Source organism: Schistocerca americana, chromosome 1, assembly GCF_021461395.2.
Source record: "Schistocerca americana isolate TAMUIC-IGC-003095 chromosome 1, iqSchAmer2.1, whole genome shotgun sequence".
NCBI classification, from domain to species: Eukaryota; Metazoa; Arthropoda; class Insecta; order Orthoptera; family Acrididae; genus Schistocerca; species Schistocerca americana.
In genome coordinates, this window is record NC_060119.1 from 777,060,864 (window position 1) to 777,078,370 (window position 17,507).

Below are 17,507 nucleotides of genomic sequence, written 5' to 3' on the forward strand. Positions count from 1 at the left end.
GAGTTCGGCTGAAGTTGTGAGGCCAGATGTGGGTGTCTGCTGCTACAGTTTTTTATGTACACTCTTGGTTCAATGAGGCAGATACAATAATTCAAATAATATGCAGGTTTGCCCAGGGGTTGGCTGGAATGTCACAAGGAAAGTGGTCATTGCTTCCTTGCATGATGTAGACATCATGGTCTTGCATATTTACATCTTAAAGATCTTTACCAATAGCTCCACTTCTGAATTAAATGCTGAATCGAAGAGACAGTGATTAGGTGCTCAACTCCATTGCATTAGCAATAATTTTAGGATGTAGATGAGATGACCTTGGAGGCTTTTGTCTAAGGCCAGTGTGTGGGGCAAATTTGTGGCCAAGACATAGATTGTTGTGCTTGTACTGATCATTGATATCAATGTTATGTGACTTTGAGAGGGCATTAACCACTTACAGTGTCTTATTCAAGGAATGCTTCACCTGAGACCATGAGGAGGAATGCTGTGCTAGAATTAGCTGATTTTGGGTGCATGTGTGACAGGATGGGTTGTTATGCTCTATAGGAAATAGGGCGAGGGTTGGAGATGGGTGATTGCAAGCATGACACTATTTTGGGCATTAGCCCAAAAGGGAGCTGAGTGTTTTATAATCTGTTAATGAATGAAATTTGGCCCTACACAAAGTACATGAAATTTTCATACACCATAAATGATTGCCAAAACATCCTCCTCAGTATGGGAGTATTATGCGCTTTGGCCCAGTTCATGGCTTGGTAACAAATGCTTTAGCTTGCCTACTGCCTCCAAGATGGTTGTGAGATAACACAGTGCCAGTGACATATTGTAGTAATCTGTTGTGAAAGTGAGGCACTTGTTCAGCATGAATGGCCCTGGACAGGGGATAGTGTGGAAAAGGCAATCTTTCACAAAAAAAAACTGAGAATACTGTCATGCAAATACTTTCTTTTAATGTTCTGAAAGTCTTTAAAGTAACTATAAATAAGTCACATGATGAACAGATAGCACAGTGCTGTGTAGTGTAATTTTGCACTACTTTGAGTGTGCTTTAAAATGTAACAGATTTGTTGCTATGCTAGTTAGCCATAGTAGCAACAGTACATTTTGAAAATAAGTGGTGGTTGTGGAAATGAGTTTTTACTGAACAAAAATATAATAACCTATACTTGATTTACAGCCTTATATCAACATAATGATATGTTTGTGGGGACCTCAAAACCACTTATTTAGCCAAAATGTTATTAACGTATTTTGCAGTCATTTCAATTTTTGACATCAAGATTGAGCTTCAAAATTGTTAAGAAGAAAATAACGTACATTCAGTTGGCAGAGATAAGTGTGAATGTCCCATAATTTTGTCTGAGAGACTCAAAACCTTGGAAGAAAGAGAGAGTTCTCTACTACTTTCCTTCTTTTGAATTCTGATGAAGGATTGTTCAGTTCTGTAATTTAAGTATTGGACTATAGCTGTCGTAGCAAACATGCCTATGTAACATATCTGTTGTGGGTATCTTAAATTTTTTTTCATTTTTGAATTTTTACAATGTTGTTACTAACATAATTATTTGATTATCTTATCATTTTCAGTGGTTCTATTACTTTGCGATTGTGGAAGACTTTATCTTAAGATTTGGCTGGGCCCTTTCAATGTCTTTAACAGAAATGGGATATGTGCATTCAGATCTAATGGTATCAGTTCTGTCACCACTTGAAGTTATCAGGTAAGTCATTATTTGGAATGTGACGATATTGTGCAGCTTTTTACTCTGAGTGATAGTAAAAAAAAGTCATCTTGTAAGTGGTATCATATTAACAGGCAGATATAAAATGGACATATCTCAATCTTTTTCAACCTTTAGTTCACCCAATAGGACATGATATGGGCTAGATAGGACATTGAGGATGGTTGTTGTTGCCAACAGTGTGGGCAGAAACATGATTTAGTTGTAGTGGCCTTCCTTCTCATTTACTAGGTTATATGAGGGATATTTTTTACCATTTGGTGACTGCAACTGACACAAAAAATTCATAAGGACAAAAGATTTATGATAACCCCTCTCTCAGCCAATGGATGATGTTATATTTAACCAAAAGAATGCAGAAAGTTGTACTTAGTAATTTAAGTGATATAGTCTGGAGACATTATTCTAAGCAGGGAGAAATCACGTGTGGGCTTTTGTGAGGCTCAATCTTAGGTCCACTATTGTTCTTCATCTTCCATCCAATATGCAGCAGGCAGTTTTAATTCTTTTTGCAGGACTCTAGTATTGCACTCATTCGAAGTGTACTTACATGAACATAAAAAATGATAAATAAGTTCTTAAAAGTATCATTTTCTGTGAATGGTCTCACCCTCAATTTTAAAGGACACAGCATACTCAGTTCTCCACATCTAGGGGTACTGCACCAATGATAAGTGTAACACACAGTGAGGAAATAATAAATGGGGTGGAAACTTCAAAATTCATAGGTGTCCATATGGACAAGAATTTAAAAGCATGTTTTGGAAATCCTAAAACAACTTAGTTCAACCACATTTGTACTTAGAATCATTGCAAATCCTGGGGAGAGATAAATCAGTATGTTGACATATTTTCATTCAGTAATGTTATATGGACTAGTGTTCTGGCATAACTCATCTTCAAGAAAGTAAGTCTTCAGTGCTTAAAAATGTGCTGTAAGTGTAATATGTGATGCTCACCAACGATCATCTTATAGGCACCTATTTAAAGACTAGGGCATTCTGGCTACTACTTCACAGTATATTTATTCACTCATGAATTTTGTTGTAAATATTCCACTGCAGTTCATAAGGAAAAGTGATGTACGTAGTTGCAGTACCATAAGTAAAACTGACATCCATTACTCCTAATTAAGGTTGTCTTTAGCACAAAAACGAATGCACAGTGTAGCAGCTAAAATTTGTGATCATGTACCCAGTGGTATAAAATGTCTGACAGCAAATTAAAATTTGGTAACAAAAGCTGAAATAGTTTCTTCTTGGCAAGTCCTCCTATTCTGTTGAAGAATTTCTATTATTGTATTGTGTAAAAGGTGGTGGGTCAGAACTCCTGACTCTCATTTTTTTTTTTTTATTTTACAAATTAATTTGGGATGTGAATGTAAAATGACTCATTCCACATAATTATGATGTATCGTGCAAAATGGTGGAGGGAACATGAAACTAATTAACTCAATAGATTTTCCTCAAGTGTTTAGGTATGTATTGTATAAAATTGTCTGAAAATCTAAATTTCAAGAAATTGTTCTTCCAATGCGTAAAGGCCTCACAGAAGACTATAAATGAAAGAGACTGTACAGTTCTCTCACCTTTATAACTTGTTATCTTGAAGAAGAGGATGACATGTTAAGTTGAATCATTATAGGAGATGAAACATGGGTGTTCAGTTTCACCCCGAATCTAAGCAATAGTGAATGCAATGGCAGCACTCAACCTCTCCTCTCAAGGTCAAATCCAAACAAGTGCTGTCACAGCGCAAGATCATAGTAGCTGTGTTCTGAGACAGGCATGGTGTTTTGCTGCCAAGATGGACAATGACCAATGCAAAAGCCTACTGCACACCCTTGACCAAACTCAAACATGTGGTTCAGAACAGAAGATACATCATGCTGAGAAAGGCAATTTTGCTCCTTCAAGATAATGCAAGGCCTCACACTCATGTCTAGATTTGGGAACTGATTGACTCTTTCCCTGACCTTGCTCCATTTGATCTCTTTTGGTAGCTGAAATGTTGTCTTGGTGGGAAAGTCCTCTTGATAGATCAGGTGGGAAACTTCTTGAAGAGGGATTTCAAAACTTGGTGTGACAAGTGCCTAAATAAGCAGGGCAACTATGTAGAAAGGTAAAGAAACTCATGTAAAGCCTAAAAATAAATGTGGTTTGAAGATAAAATGAAAGGTTACTTTATAAAAAAAAAAATTGCTCTTACTCAAAAAATCCATCATATTAAGCCAATGTAATCACAAATATAATAATTCCTATTCAAAAAGAAGCAGGTGCTGACAGTTGTGAATATTATGAAAGTGTCATTTTAATAGGTCAGGGTTACAAAGTATGGACACAAATTATTATGAGAAGGATGGAAAAGCTGGTAGAAACTAACCTTGTGGAAGATCAGTTTGAGTTCTAAATGTAGGAATATGGTATGCGATACTAACCCTATCACTTCTCATACAATGTAGATTAAACAACAGCAAACCTAAATGTATAGTAATTATAGACTTAGAGAAAGCATTCGACAGTGTTGACTGAAATGCCCTCTTTTAAATTCTGAAGGTAGCAGGGATAAAACACAGGGGGAAAATAGTTATTCACAATTTGTGCAGAAACCAGGAAGTCTTTACGATAGGCACAGGTCATGAAAAGGGAGCAGTAGTTAAGAAGTGAGTGAGACAAGGTTATAGCTTATCCCTGATGCCATCTGCACATTAAGTAAACAGCAAAGGAAACAAAGAAAAATTTGGAGAAGGAATTAAAATCCATGGAGAAGAAATAAAAACTTTGAGATTTGCTGATGATATTGTAATTCTGTCAGATATAACAAAGGGCTTGATCAAGAAGTTTATCGGAGTGGACAGTGTATTGAAAGGGATATAAAATGAACATAAGCAAAAGCAAAACAAAGGTAATGGAATGTAGTCAAATGAAATCAAGTGATGCTGAGGAAATAAAATTATGAAATGAGACACAAAAATAAGTAATAGATGAGTTTTGATACTTGCGTGGTAAGATAACTGATGATGGTAGAAGTAGAGAGGATATAAAATTTAGACTGGCAATGCCACAGTAAGTGTTTCACAAGGACAGAAATTTTTTTAATGTCATATCTAAATTTAAGCATTAGTCTTTTCTGAAGGTATTTATTTGGAGTGTAGGGTTGTGCAGAAGTGCAATGTGGATGTAAGCAGTTCACACAAATAGAAAAAGAAGCTTTTCAAATGTAGTGTTACAGAAGAATCCTAAAGGTCAGATTGGTATATCTCGTAACTAATGAGGGTTACTGAATAGTATTGGGGAGAAGAAATTTGTGTCACAATTAGACTAAATGAAGGCATTAGTCAATAAAACATCCTGAATGTTAAGGAATCATTAATTTAGTACTGGAGGGAAGTGAGGGGAGTAAAAATTGTAGGAGGAGACCAAGAAATGAATACAGTAAGCAGGTTGAAAAGGATCTAGGTCACAGCAGTTATTGGGAGATGAATTGCATGGACAGAATAGCATGGAGAGGTAAATCAAACCATTTTTGCACTTAAGACCACAACACACCACAAATAACATTAATCATTGTGGTGATAATTTATTGTTAATGTAGTGTTTAAGTTTGTAAGAATTATGCTTGTTAAAGTGAAGCCCTGTGGTTGTACTGAAATTACTGCTGTTCTGTAACTTTAACAGACCGCCTGTAATCATTCATTCTTATTGACATATATGGGTTTATCACACTGAGAGAGGGAACTGACAGGTGTGTGGCAGCTTGTGCCTTCACAAGGGGTCTCAGAAAGAAATGGGAGCTTGTAAATTTTGACACAAAAATTAATCAAAATATATAAGCCATGCAGATATCTCACAGAACACAATGCACGGAAAGGAACTGAAAGGCCTCAAACTGATGGAAAAACATTAGCAGCAAGCTATTGTGTAACTAATAAGAAGAAAAATGGAACTGCAATTTATCCTCAAACTAATGTAATATTTGAATCTCCAGACATAAGTGCTTACTCTGTAGGATCTCTACTTTAAAGCCTGTGGAACTGAAATTACTGTAAATGATATATCAGTTATAGTTTTCACTTTACAGGGTTCCCACAGGGAAATTTTCTAAACCAGATGGAACAACTTTAGAACCAAACAAATTAAAAATCATGGATTTAATTGTCATGGGTGGTCATTCAACCTAACTGTAGCAATTAACTTTTCCATTAGAGTTACAGTTAACTGCGAGAGGGTAATTCACAATATATTCATTGACAGAGGCAGGAGCAACTGTATCATGGAAAGTCAAATCCTCAAAGGACTGTCAAATCATTCCTTTAAATCCTCCGGGCAAGTAAATAATGATATCTTAGAAACCTTCAACTTTTATCTTCAACAGATCAACCAGAGTCCTGTATACATGGAAAGGGATGTTAATGACAAAATTCAGCTGCTTTCTAATGAGTTTGGGTCATCGTTTGAAACTGTCTTTCCAAACAAAACTCATGAGAAACAATCCTTGAGCTGCTAAAGGAAATGCTGGATTACAAGAGGGATTAGAATTTCCTGCAGAACAAAAAGAAAGTTATATGAATCACTAAGAATAGTTGACGGCATCATAAAAAGGAGTGATATAGACTGTACTGTAATTCCGTAAAAGGAACCATTTAAAAATCCGAACTGAGTACATCTCTAACAATAAAGCAAACACCATCTGGCAAGTAACAAAAAGGGAGGGTGGGAAAAAATTAGAGTGCATGCCTAATATAAAAATATTTTACAGTGGAAATATAGTAAAAAACATTAAGGAAGTTACCAATATCTTCAGTAGTCATTTTTAACTGCTGCAGAGAATACTGACTCTAAAGGCTCATTGAGTGACCAATAACCTTCCTGCATAAATCTAGCAGTGATGAAGTCGGTCAGATGCATGTAAATCCCATCATACTTACGGCCATCAAGAAGACAATCAAAGAGATGCAAGTAACAAATTATTCAGGGATAACTAATATTTTGACAAGGATACTAAGGTACTATCCTGGTTATAAAAGTGCAGTCATGTGACATATATAACAAATGGCTACATCAGTGTGTTGTCCTACTGCAGTTAAAATATGCGTGAAACCACTTTTGAAGAAGGGTGAAAAAGAGAAAGGAGGAGAAAACAGTTGTAACAAAATACCACCTAGTATTCCCAGGGTCCTAGAGAAACTTGTTTTCATGAGAATTGAGATCATCTGATCAACCACAATAGTCTCAGTCAGTGTCACTTTGGTTTCTGGCAAGACTATCAGTAGATGATGTCATTTTCTCTGTCACCAATCATGATCAACATGGCATCAATTGGAATTCTACATGACCTGTCCAAGGCTCTTGACTGCCAACCATGAGTTTCTGCTAAATGAGACAGACTTCTGTGAGTTAAGTGGAAAAATGGGGACGTAAGTCTTATCTAACAGATAAGAAGCAGAGGGTAATGATTACTGACAGTAATGGAAGTCAGTGTCATCTAAGTTGGCTACAGTCAACCCTGGAGTGCCACAAGACTCTGTACTGGGCTCCTTGCTATTTCTTATATTTATAAATGACCACTTGCTCACTTCCACTACAGTGAGCAATTTCACCCTCTTTACAGACAACACTTCTCTGCTAGTGAGTGAAACAGCAGCTAAAAACATGGAAATTTCTTCTGACAGTTTATTTATGATGTCCTCAACTGGTTTACCTGTAATGGACGCTTTCTGAATGTTAAAAAAGTCATTATGTACAATTTCACATGAGACAGAAAGAACAAGAGGACATAAATATAAAATTTGATGGACAACAAATACAGTAAATGGAATCTGCTAAGTTCTTGGATGTGCACATTGATAAGCAACTTAAATTGGCCCTGCCATATCCTAGATCTAGGAAAAAGATTTCATTCTGCAACTTTCACCTTATGCATAATTGCATCACCTGCAAATAAGGATACTGTCAGAGCTGCTTACTGTAGATAGTTTCCATGCATTGTTTTACAGCATTATCTTTTGAGATAATCACCCTCTTGCAATTAATTTTCATCACTGAGAAAAGAGTTAATGCATTATGAGTGGTGTTCATCTGAGACAATGCTGCAGGAATCTGTTCCGGAAACTGTAGATTTTTGCAATGACATCTCAGTATAATCTCTCCTGTGTATGTTTCATTAATAAACACCATTCTATTTTCAAAACAATACTTTATATCATGGCCACAATAAGTTACATAGTAACCAGACAAACTTCAACCTTGCACAGGAAGGAGTAAATTATTCAGGTGTGGAGGTTTTCAGTGCTCTATCTATGATATCAAAAGTTTTGCTCTTCAAACCCCTACATTCAAAATCAATTGAAAGAATACGTGTTGCAAAACCCTTTTTAGCACAAATGAGTGTGCATGAATGTAGTTTTATTGTATAACTGAGATGTTCCTTTTGGTGCAAGTGTAAATCTAAATTATTCTTTATTGCAAAAGATGTCATACTGATTTTGAAGTACTAAGATAGTACTAATATTAGTGAATGATAGTGTATGCATAAATATTAATTCTGATCTCCAGTACTATGAACTTTATTTATTATCATGTGTTATGTGCAGCAGTAGGTGATTTGAGTACTATCAAGAATCTACCATATTGAACCCTACTGCATCCATTATTGCAAATTTAATAAAAATTGTGATTGTAAATATTGTAATAAAAACACTGACTTGGTCCATATCCCAGCAACTCTAGTTCTATCGAAATCAGCAGATTTCACAATAATGTGAATAAGCAAATAAATTTCTTCTGTTGAAGTTTTGTTGGGGACTGCTCACAAGGGTATGAGGTGTATAGCAAATAAGTATGCATAGGAAGACTCTAAAGTCTTACCATGGTCGTGCAGAAATTAGTTGGATAGTGAAGCTACTCTGAGTATTATGTGAAGAATACAGGCTGAGTGTATCTCTCTCAAATGTCATAATGCTCTTTCTTACTGTTTCCTCCACAGCATCATGCCTTAATGCAGATATCCGTAAATGTCTCTTCTTTCTAAAGCAGTTTTCTTCTTACTAGGTTTCCTTTGCTTCAGTGTTTCTGATCTTACTGACAGTTTAACTATTAAAATATTTGTTATGTCTTATATATCTTCCAAGTGTCTCATGTTAAACAATGCCAGGATAAAGCTTTGACAATGAAATGACAAACACTCAACAGTTCGAAACAAACAACCAGTGTCACTGTGTGTGTGTGTGTGTGTGTGTGTGTTTGTGTGTGTGTGTGTATCATGTGTTGATCAGTTTGCGAATTTTGACATGGCAGAATTAGAGGAGCAACATGTCTGCATGAAATTCAAGAAAACCTTTACAGAGGAACACCAAATGATGCAGGAAGCCTAGGGTGATGGCTACTTAAGTCGTACTCAATGTTATGATTGGTTCACAGGATTAAAGAGGGCCAGACAGAAATGAAGATGACCCTCATTCAGAAATATCTTCAACATCTACTGATGACACTCATGTCAGGAACGTCCAACGATATTGTTCATGAAGTTGTAGACTGGCTGTCCAAGAGATTTCAGAAGAAACAAAACATTTTCAGGATCATGCCATGTAATACTGACAAAGAAACTTGGAATGCATCGTGTTGCCAGTTCGACCTATGGCTTGTGAGTCAAGACCAGGAAGAATATTGCCTCACAATCTGTGAAGAGCTTTTGGATTACACAGATGAGAATGAAATGTTCCTTAAGAGATTCATAGTTGGTGATGAGATGTGGGTCTTCGGCTATGATGTTGAGACCAACGTTTGATCTCCACAATGGGTTGGGAAAGGTTCTCAAAGACCAAAAAGCGCCCATCAGTCAGATCGAATGCTGATAGTTTTCTTTCACTGAAGGATTAGTCCATCATGAATTTGTGCCACAGATACAAACTGTTAGTTAATGGTACTGTAGGGATGGGTTATGATGCCTGTGAGAAAATGTGAGAAGGAAATGGCCTGAAATATGGCGAGACAGTTGATAGCTCATGCATTATGGTAACACACTCGTACATTCATCCCTGTTGATGCATGACTATTGCACTAAAAACGAAATCACCATGCTGCCTCACCATCCATGCTGTCCAGACCTGGCCCCTGCAGACATTTTTGTATTTCCAAAGTTTAAAACCCCATTGAAAGGATTAAGATTTGTAACTATAGACAAGATAAAAGATAATGCATAGACGACGCTTAACATGATCCAGCAAGAGGTGTACCAAGCCTGCTTCCAGAAGCAGAGACGGCCTTGGGAGTGGTGTATGAATTGCGGAGGTGATTATTTTTAAGGAGACCATACACAATAAGAAAAGGTAAGCGTAGAAAAATTTTGTGGAGAAAATTCCAGAATCTTTTTGAACAGGCCTCATACATAGTCACCATTCATCACTCATGTTTCCTTGCATTTCACCTCTCTCTCTCTCTCTCTCTCTCTCTCTCTCTCTCTCTCTCTCTCTCTCTCTCTCTCTCTCTCTCTCCCCCCCCCCCCTCCCTCCCACACACACACACACACACACACACACACACACACACAACACAAATGGAGGGGTGGGTGGGCATGTCGGTGCGGGGTGGAGGGGGGGGGGGGGGGGAGAAAGAAGAGAGAAACACCTGTGTTCTCATGAGACAGTGGTTTGAATTAAGTGAGTGTTTGTCTTGGACAAAATGTGGAAGAAACAAGGCATAGATAGAGCAAAGATCAGCAGAATAAAAGGAAAGGAACTCAGAGACTAAGTCAACTTACTTGGTGCAACCAGAGGTGTTTGTGTACTTTGACAGGTGCGCAGAGGAGGAGAGATAGATTGAGGGAATACAGGCAGTATTGCGACAGAATGCTAAGGAAATACCAGGTGTGTGGGAATAGAGGACACAAAGTGCATTCACACAAGACTCCACTGTGCCAACAACAGTCTTGTCGTTCGTGTACTATTTTATATTAATATAGGAGCCAGATGTTTTCCCATTTCTATTTTTATTCAGTAAGAAGAATATACAGTATAGGAGCAAAATGTCCATTCCACCATTAGTGTCCCATAGTGGTTAATTACATGACAGACTTGTGGTTGTATTAAATCAGTCTCTGTCCAATATCCTCTGTAAGAGAAATTTTGGCCGTGAGAAAGTTTCTCCTTGACAAATCCTATTCTGTAGAATAATTTCTATTACTGTAATGTGTAAAAGATGGTGGGAAGGAATTACTAACATCTGTATATCTTTATTTTATTTTTGTTAAAAAAGCCCTTAGTAATGTTCAAAATGTGAACATAAATGAATTGTTCCACATCATTATGATCTGTTGTGCAAAACGATCCATGAAACATGTAACTAACTAACTCTATTTTAAGTACAGTATTCAGAGAAATATTTGCCCCACTTCTTACTTTCATTGAAGTAATTTATATACTCTCAGTTTGGAAAAGTCAGTATCAAGGGATTTATCACATTGCTTTTCTCCTTTACTCACGCCATTTTGTTTTCTGATTATTCATATCACAGTAAAACTATCTGCTGAACAGGAAGCCAAATTAAGACCCCTTTATTTTCAAATGTTTTGTTCCATTGGCATACACCCCGGACAATCTCATGGCTTCACCCCGCCATTCCTGTCCCATTGTGTACCAAACTACAGTAAGTGTAAGGTTCCTTGCATGGACAGACTTGTGGCTGTACGAAGCCAATCTCTGTCCAATATCCTCTGTAGTAAAAATTTTGACCCTGCAGGTTTTGTAAGAGAGCTTCTCTATTACTGGACTTTAAGAGTAGTGGTAATGACAGGTTAATGTGAGTTGATAAGTGAAGTGTTTCAAAATTATTCAATAAGAATAATATATAACATAGAACTGAAGTGTTCAGTTTTTTTAATGCAGCTTTAAAATGAGTTAATTGATTGATTAATCATGTGTCACTGGTCTCTTCAAGAAGGAAACCTCCAGAGATATGGAATAAGCCAAGATATGCATTAACAAAAGACAACTAAATCAGAGAATCATAATTTGTATTCCATATTAACCATAAACTGTCACTGTACTGCTTAGTGCTGTCATGTTTATCCCACCTAAATTTAATCAAGTAATTCATAAAGAAACCTGCAACTCTGAAGGGGGGGGGGGGGGGGGGGGGGGAGAGAATTGCTGTCTTCAGTTGTCCTACATAGTTGGTGTTATCTCCTATTGGTAGCTTAATATTTACTTGATTACACTGGTATTTTTCAAAGAAAATGGTTACCTGTATATTTGAATACTGTGTACAGCACATTACCACTTGTCACGCAGTTTTGCAATGGATGGTAGTCCTTGCTACATAGCTAATAGAATTTTCCCATCCTTTAATATTAGTAAAAAAAATGGCAGTTGGTGTATGTTTTCAGTTTTCTTTTGAAAGAGTTGAAATTCCCTATTCATTGCTTTATGTTAGATGGGAGCATGTTGAAAGCATATGCATGAGAGTGCATAACTCCACTCTGAACCCAAAACAAGAAGGCAAAGCGTATGGATGAAGAAAATCAGCATACATATTCGCTTTCTTACATTTTTATTGTACAGTTTCATTATTAACTGTGTAATTAAAAGTTTAAGTAACAGATTTACTTTTATTAGTTTAATAAGCATATTTTAGAAAGGAAGTTAAAGTTTGTGTTCAAAATGTTCTGCGCCAACATCCAAGCAAAGTTTTGCACGTCGAAGCATGTTAAGGAAAACACTTTTCGCTACTGTTTGAGGAATGTTCAAAATTTCTTCACGTATGTTGGTTTTTAATGTGTCAAGTGTTCTGGGATTGTTGCGGTAGACTCTAGCCTTTAGAAATCCCCAGAGGTAAAAAAGTCACATGGTGACAAGTCGGGAGAGCAGGGTGGCCACAAAGCCTTACTAATGGTCCTCTCTTCTGCAAAATCAATGTGTATGAGATAAGGACAAATCCTATGAATGAGAAGTTGCCCCATCTTGCTGGAAATATGCACAACATTTTTGTTTGGAGATAACAGAGCCAAAAATTCATTGTAGAGCTGCAAGTAAACGTGTATCGACAGTTTCGTTGAAGAACAACGGCTTTTATTACCAGATACAACACACCATACACCAATTTTTAAATCATATAACGGCTTTTGCAGTATGCCATGCGAATTCTCTGTATCCCAATGTCTTGTATTTTGTGAATTAATGTAACCCGACAGATGAAACCAAGCTTCATCCGTCGAACAAAGGAGGACCGGATCAAGATGTCTCCCAGCACATTCTCCAGCAACCAATTACAGTAATGTGTATGCTTACCCTTGTCTGCTTCTTTTATTTGCTGAACAACACTCACATGGTAATGTTTCATTTTTAAGCCATGAAGGATGCATTGACATGACCTGCGAGATATTCCACGTTTTTGTGATAATCGTCGTGTTGACTTGTAGGGACTTCTTTCAACATGTTCCATCACATTTGCCACAACTTCAGGTGTACGTACAGTTGGTGCCTTATTACTCTTTAAATTAACAACACTGCCTGTCAAACACCACTTTCTCGCAAAATCCTGAATTATTGATTTTGCAGGAATATTACTATCTGGAAACTTTTCATGAAAAGTGTCACAAACAACTTTAATGGATTCAGACTGCACATATTCTTCAACAATGAACACACATTCTTCAATGGTGTAAGGAATGACAATGAAGTACATGGTTTATAATGACTACTTTCCGTATGAACTTCTCACATGCTACTGCTGTTGGAAGGTGGCAAAGAAACTGACAAGCTAGTAACGCTACTGACGTGAGTTTGCATTCCGGTTTGGGCTGGTTTTGTGTGTGCCACTCTGTATTTGCACCAAAGCAAGAGATGCTCCTAAAGGCAGAATGGGCTGAACTGAGCTTCTTGATTAGTTTATCAGTGTGGTGACTCCATCTTAATATGTTCTCCAAGTGGACCACAGCAAACTTTACTCAAGCTGTTTTATTCGGTGGATGATAATTTATGTTTACTTATAGTGATGTCATTTCTCTTTGTTTGTAATTGCATAATATGAGTCTCACCTCATATAAGTGGCTCTGATCAACAACAGACACATTGGAAAGATGATGGTTAGATACTATAAGCTGTCAGACAGATTCCTCTTTCAGATATAGACCCCTGCTGCCCCCCCCCCCCCCCACCACACACACACACACACACACACACACACACACACACACACACACACACAGAGCCACTGTCATCTCCAGACACTGAAGTCTGACTTATGATTAATTATTTTCATTATGGTGGATTTTAAGGCCTGCTTTCAGACTTATCTTTTTATATTCCTCTATACCTTATTGATGTTTATCTGTGCTAAAGACACACAGTAAAATACCATCAGCAACACTAACAAGGTTATGATGTATTTCATTTACGTGTCTTCCTTCTTCATTTTTGCCGCTTAGGAATCTGATTGCTTTCTCTAGAATTACTAAGAACAGTTTTACACAAAGTAAGGGAAAGGAAACCCCTCACCTGTAGTGGATTGATGCATGAAGCACAGTAACACACAACAGAAAACAGCATTCACTGTATCTTTCAAGCACTGGAACTTTTTTCAGCAATAGTACACACATTCAGACACACAACCACAGAGAGGATGGGGGTAGAAATGTTTCCATTGTAAAGAGTGAACAAACGCAAGAAGGTCTTTTGCAAACTGAGAATGGTTGAAATTAGTCTTAGGGTAAAGGTAAGACCTTTAGTAAGAACTGAGACTTCTGCAGAGATCAGAGTTTTGGCAGAAACATTGACATTAGTCTTATGGACTGGATGCTCAGTAGCTGTACATTTCATGAAGGGAAAAGGAAGTATCTGGGTACCTGCAATGCAGAGTAAGTCAGTACAGTGTGGTCAAGGAGCTATGAGGGATTGATGGGAAGGGTATGGGGGGTTGGGCTTGGATGAGAGTGGTGAACTTTTTCATGGCCTGTGCGGGTGCAAGAAAGGAATTGCTGGGACAGCTTCCTCAGATGCTGCTGGAAATGCTGTTCAAACTGTTGCAGGACAGGAGCTTCTGTCAAGTTTCTCTGAGCTACATAGATGGAAATTCTCTCTCCAACATGTCATTTACTCTCGCAATCCCCCTGGCCTAATCCTTCCCTAAAATGTTCCCATTGCCTCACATTGCCTTTTCCCTTCTCTATCCTGTCCATACCATTCCTCCCTCCAGATCATGCATTGTCTTCTCCCACCAATCTTTCCTTCCCCTGTTTCCACCCACCACACATTCTCTCTCTCTCTCTCTCTCTCTCTCTCTCTCACACACACACACATATCCGCAGCTCGTGGTCTAGTGGCTAGCGTTGCTGCCTCTGGATCACAGGGTCCCGGGTTTGATTCCTGGCCAAGTTGGGCATTTTCTCTGCCTGGAGATGGGTGTTTGTGTTGTCCTCATCATATCATCATCATCATCATCATCATCATCATTTGTGACAGTGAATAGATTGGACTGTGTACAAAATTGGACAGTGAAAAAATTGGTACTTTGTTCAGGCACTGATGACCATGCAGTTGAGTGCCCCACAAACCAATCATCATCATGTCTCTCTCCCTCTCCCCACCCCTCTCCCTCTCCCCCTGCCTTCCCCTCTGCCTTTCTCCCCCCTCTGCCTTTCTCCCCCCTCTGCCTTTCTCCCCCCCTCTCCCCCTCTCCTCCCTCTCCCCCTCTCCTCCCTCTCCTCCCTCTCCTCCCTCTCCCCCTCTCCCCCTCTCCTCCCTCTCCCTCGTCCCCCTGCCCCTTCCCCCAAACCTTTCCAACTCATCTCTGTTCTTTCTCCCCTCCCTCTCACCATCTTCATCTTCACCTTTCTCTCCTTCCTCCTCCATTCCCTTTCTGCCCCTCAGTTCCCACCTTGCTGTCTTCCTACATCTCTTGTCAAACCTTCTGTATTTTTTTTTTTTTTTTTTTTTTTTTTTTGTATTGTTGTGTGGCCACAAAGTCATTTGTCCACACACCTCTCTCTTCCCCACTACCCCCTCCATCAGTTCAGGCAACTGCTTTCAGTAATCGAGTATCAATAGTTAGGCTTGCCATGGCCACAGGAGTGTGCATTTGAATGTCTGTGTGCTTGTGTGTGTGAATATGTGTACTATTTCTAGAAAAAGAGGTGGTGCTCGAAAGCTACTGTGAACACTGTTTTCTGTTGTGTGTTACTGTGCTTCATGCATTAATTCACTATAGACAACTGGTTGCCTTTCCCTTATCTTACAATTTTAAAGAATGAGATATTTTACTTTAAGTGTAAATAATTTATGCAAGTGTAGAAGTTATATGCATGCTTATTACTTATAATGTGAGTAAGTAGTTATAGACTGCACTGATTTTATCCCTGACTTATTTTATAGGAGGTTTGTATGGAACTTCTTTCGACTTGAGAATGAGCATTTGAACAACTGTGGTAAATTCAGAGCTGTGAGGGATATATCAGTTGCACCTATGGATTCATCAGATCAGACACAAATAATCAAAATGATGGATGAAGAAAATGGTGTTGTAAATCGGCGCAAGAAGAAATTGGATGCTAGTAAGAAAAGAGAAGACCACCGCCTCCTTTTGGAAGGAGAATCAACAGATGATCCAGATAGCTGAGTTTTCCTGCCAAAAGTTCTCTCTTTACTACATCATACTTTGCTTCTCATATGAAGCATCTGGCTGCTGCTAGAAAGAGTAAACTTGGGTAATTCAGTATGGCAGTGATAGATGTTGATGATCTCACTTTATTAATAAGCCACAGACAACTCTTGGATACATTTTATAGTACCTAAAGTAAGTTGAAGGTGGTCAATGCTGTACTTTTGTGTAGATATTATAAAAGATCATTGTCAGTGGTGCTGTATAGCATCAGACTTGGTTCAGGAGACCAACTTGTTGCAAGTTCTGGAAGGAAAGGAAGAAAGAGAAGCTATATTTATTGTTACATAGATTTTTGTATGCTCCATTGTCTGTGATGATAAACTGAACATTTAAGTCAGTACAAATTAAGTTACTATCCTTACTTTAGAAACTTTTGTGGGTATGTGCAAAATTTTATTGAGTATTACATAAACAGTTTTTTACTGTATCACTTAATCTCACAGTATTATATATTGATCTACAGACAGTGATTTTTAATATTTTTTCAGATTTTGCATAGTTTTTGTTATGCCCAACAGCAAATAGTCTAGTACAAGTAATAAGACTAATTCCAGGGTAAACACTACACAAATTTCTAGTATCTTGTTTATTTGAATGCATGTTGCACTAAAGGTACATGTGTATAATCATTTTAAGTCATGCTTTGTACCTAGCCTACAGGTTATTCGAGACATATTTGGATCAATAACTTTCATTTTAAAAAATGACAACAAATAATGCATCTATGTGCTGTAAAATTATATGGATGTTGATTCTAGATCATTATGGAATCTCAGTAGAGTGTGTGTGTGTGTGGGAGGGGGGGGGGGAGGAGGGGGGGGCAAAGAGGAAATGGGAGGAGAGAGAGATAAATACAGAAACAATTTGATCCAAATCTGTGCAGTTTTATGTACTGAAAAGACGTGTAAATTTGATGGCTAGTGAAACTCTCTCCACATGCCAGTCATTCAAAATGGCAATAATCTGACTACTTCTATTGAAGTAATGTATATATCTATTTTCTTTTTGAGATAGTGCTCAACCATTATGATGTTGAATGGTATGTAAATGTCAGAAGAAAATTTTTAGAATCTGATTTAAACAGTATTTTGTTTCGTGTTAGTTAATTTTTTGTCAA

General features: G+C 37.8%; 1 protein-coding gene across 1 annotated transcript in view; it reads left to right on the forward strand.

Annotated features, from left to right (window-relative positions):
• Positions 1–17,194, forward strand: part of LOC124612256 (xenotropic and polytropic retrovirus receptor 1) — a 121,499-nt gene extending 104,305 nt beyond the window's left edge. Inside the window, exons 9-10 of the mRNA XM_047140342.1 lie at positions 1,585–1,718; positions 16,102–17,194. Coding sequence (XP_046996298.1) covers positions 1,585–1,718; positions 16,102–16,345 — 378 coding nt within the window. The 3' untranslated portion in view covers positions 16,346–17,194. The remainder of the gene's footprint in view (positions 1–1,584; positions 1,719–16,101) is intronic.
• Positions 17,195–17,507: the final 313 nt, after the last annotated feature.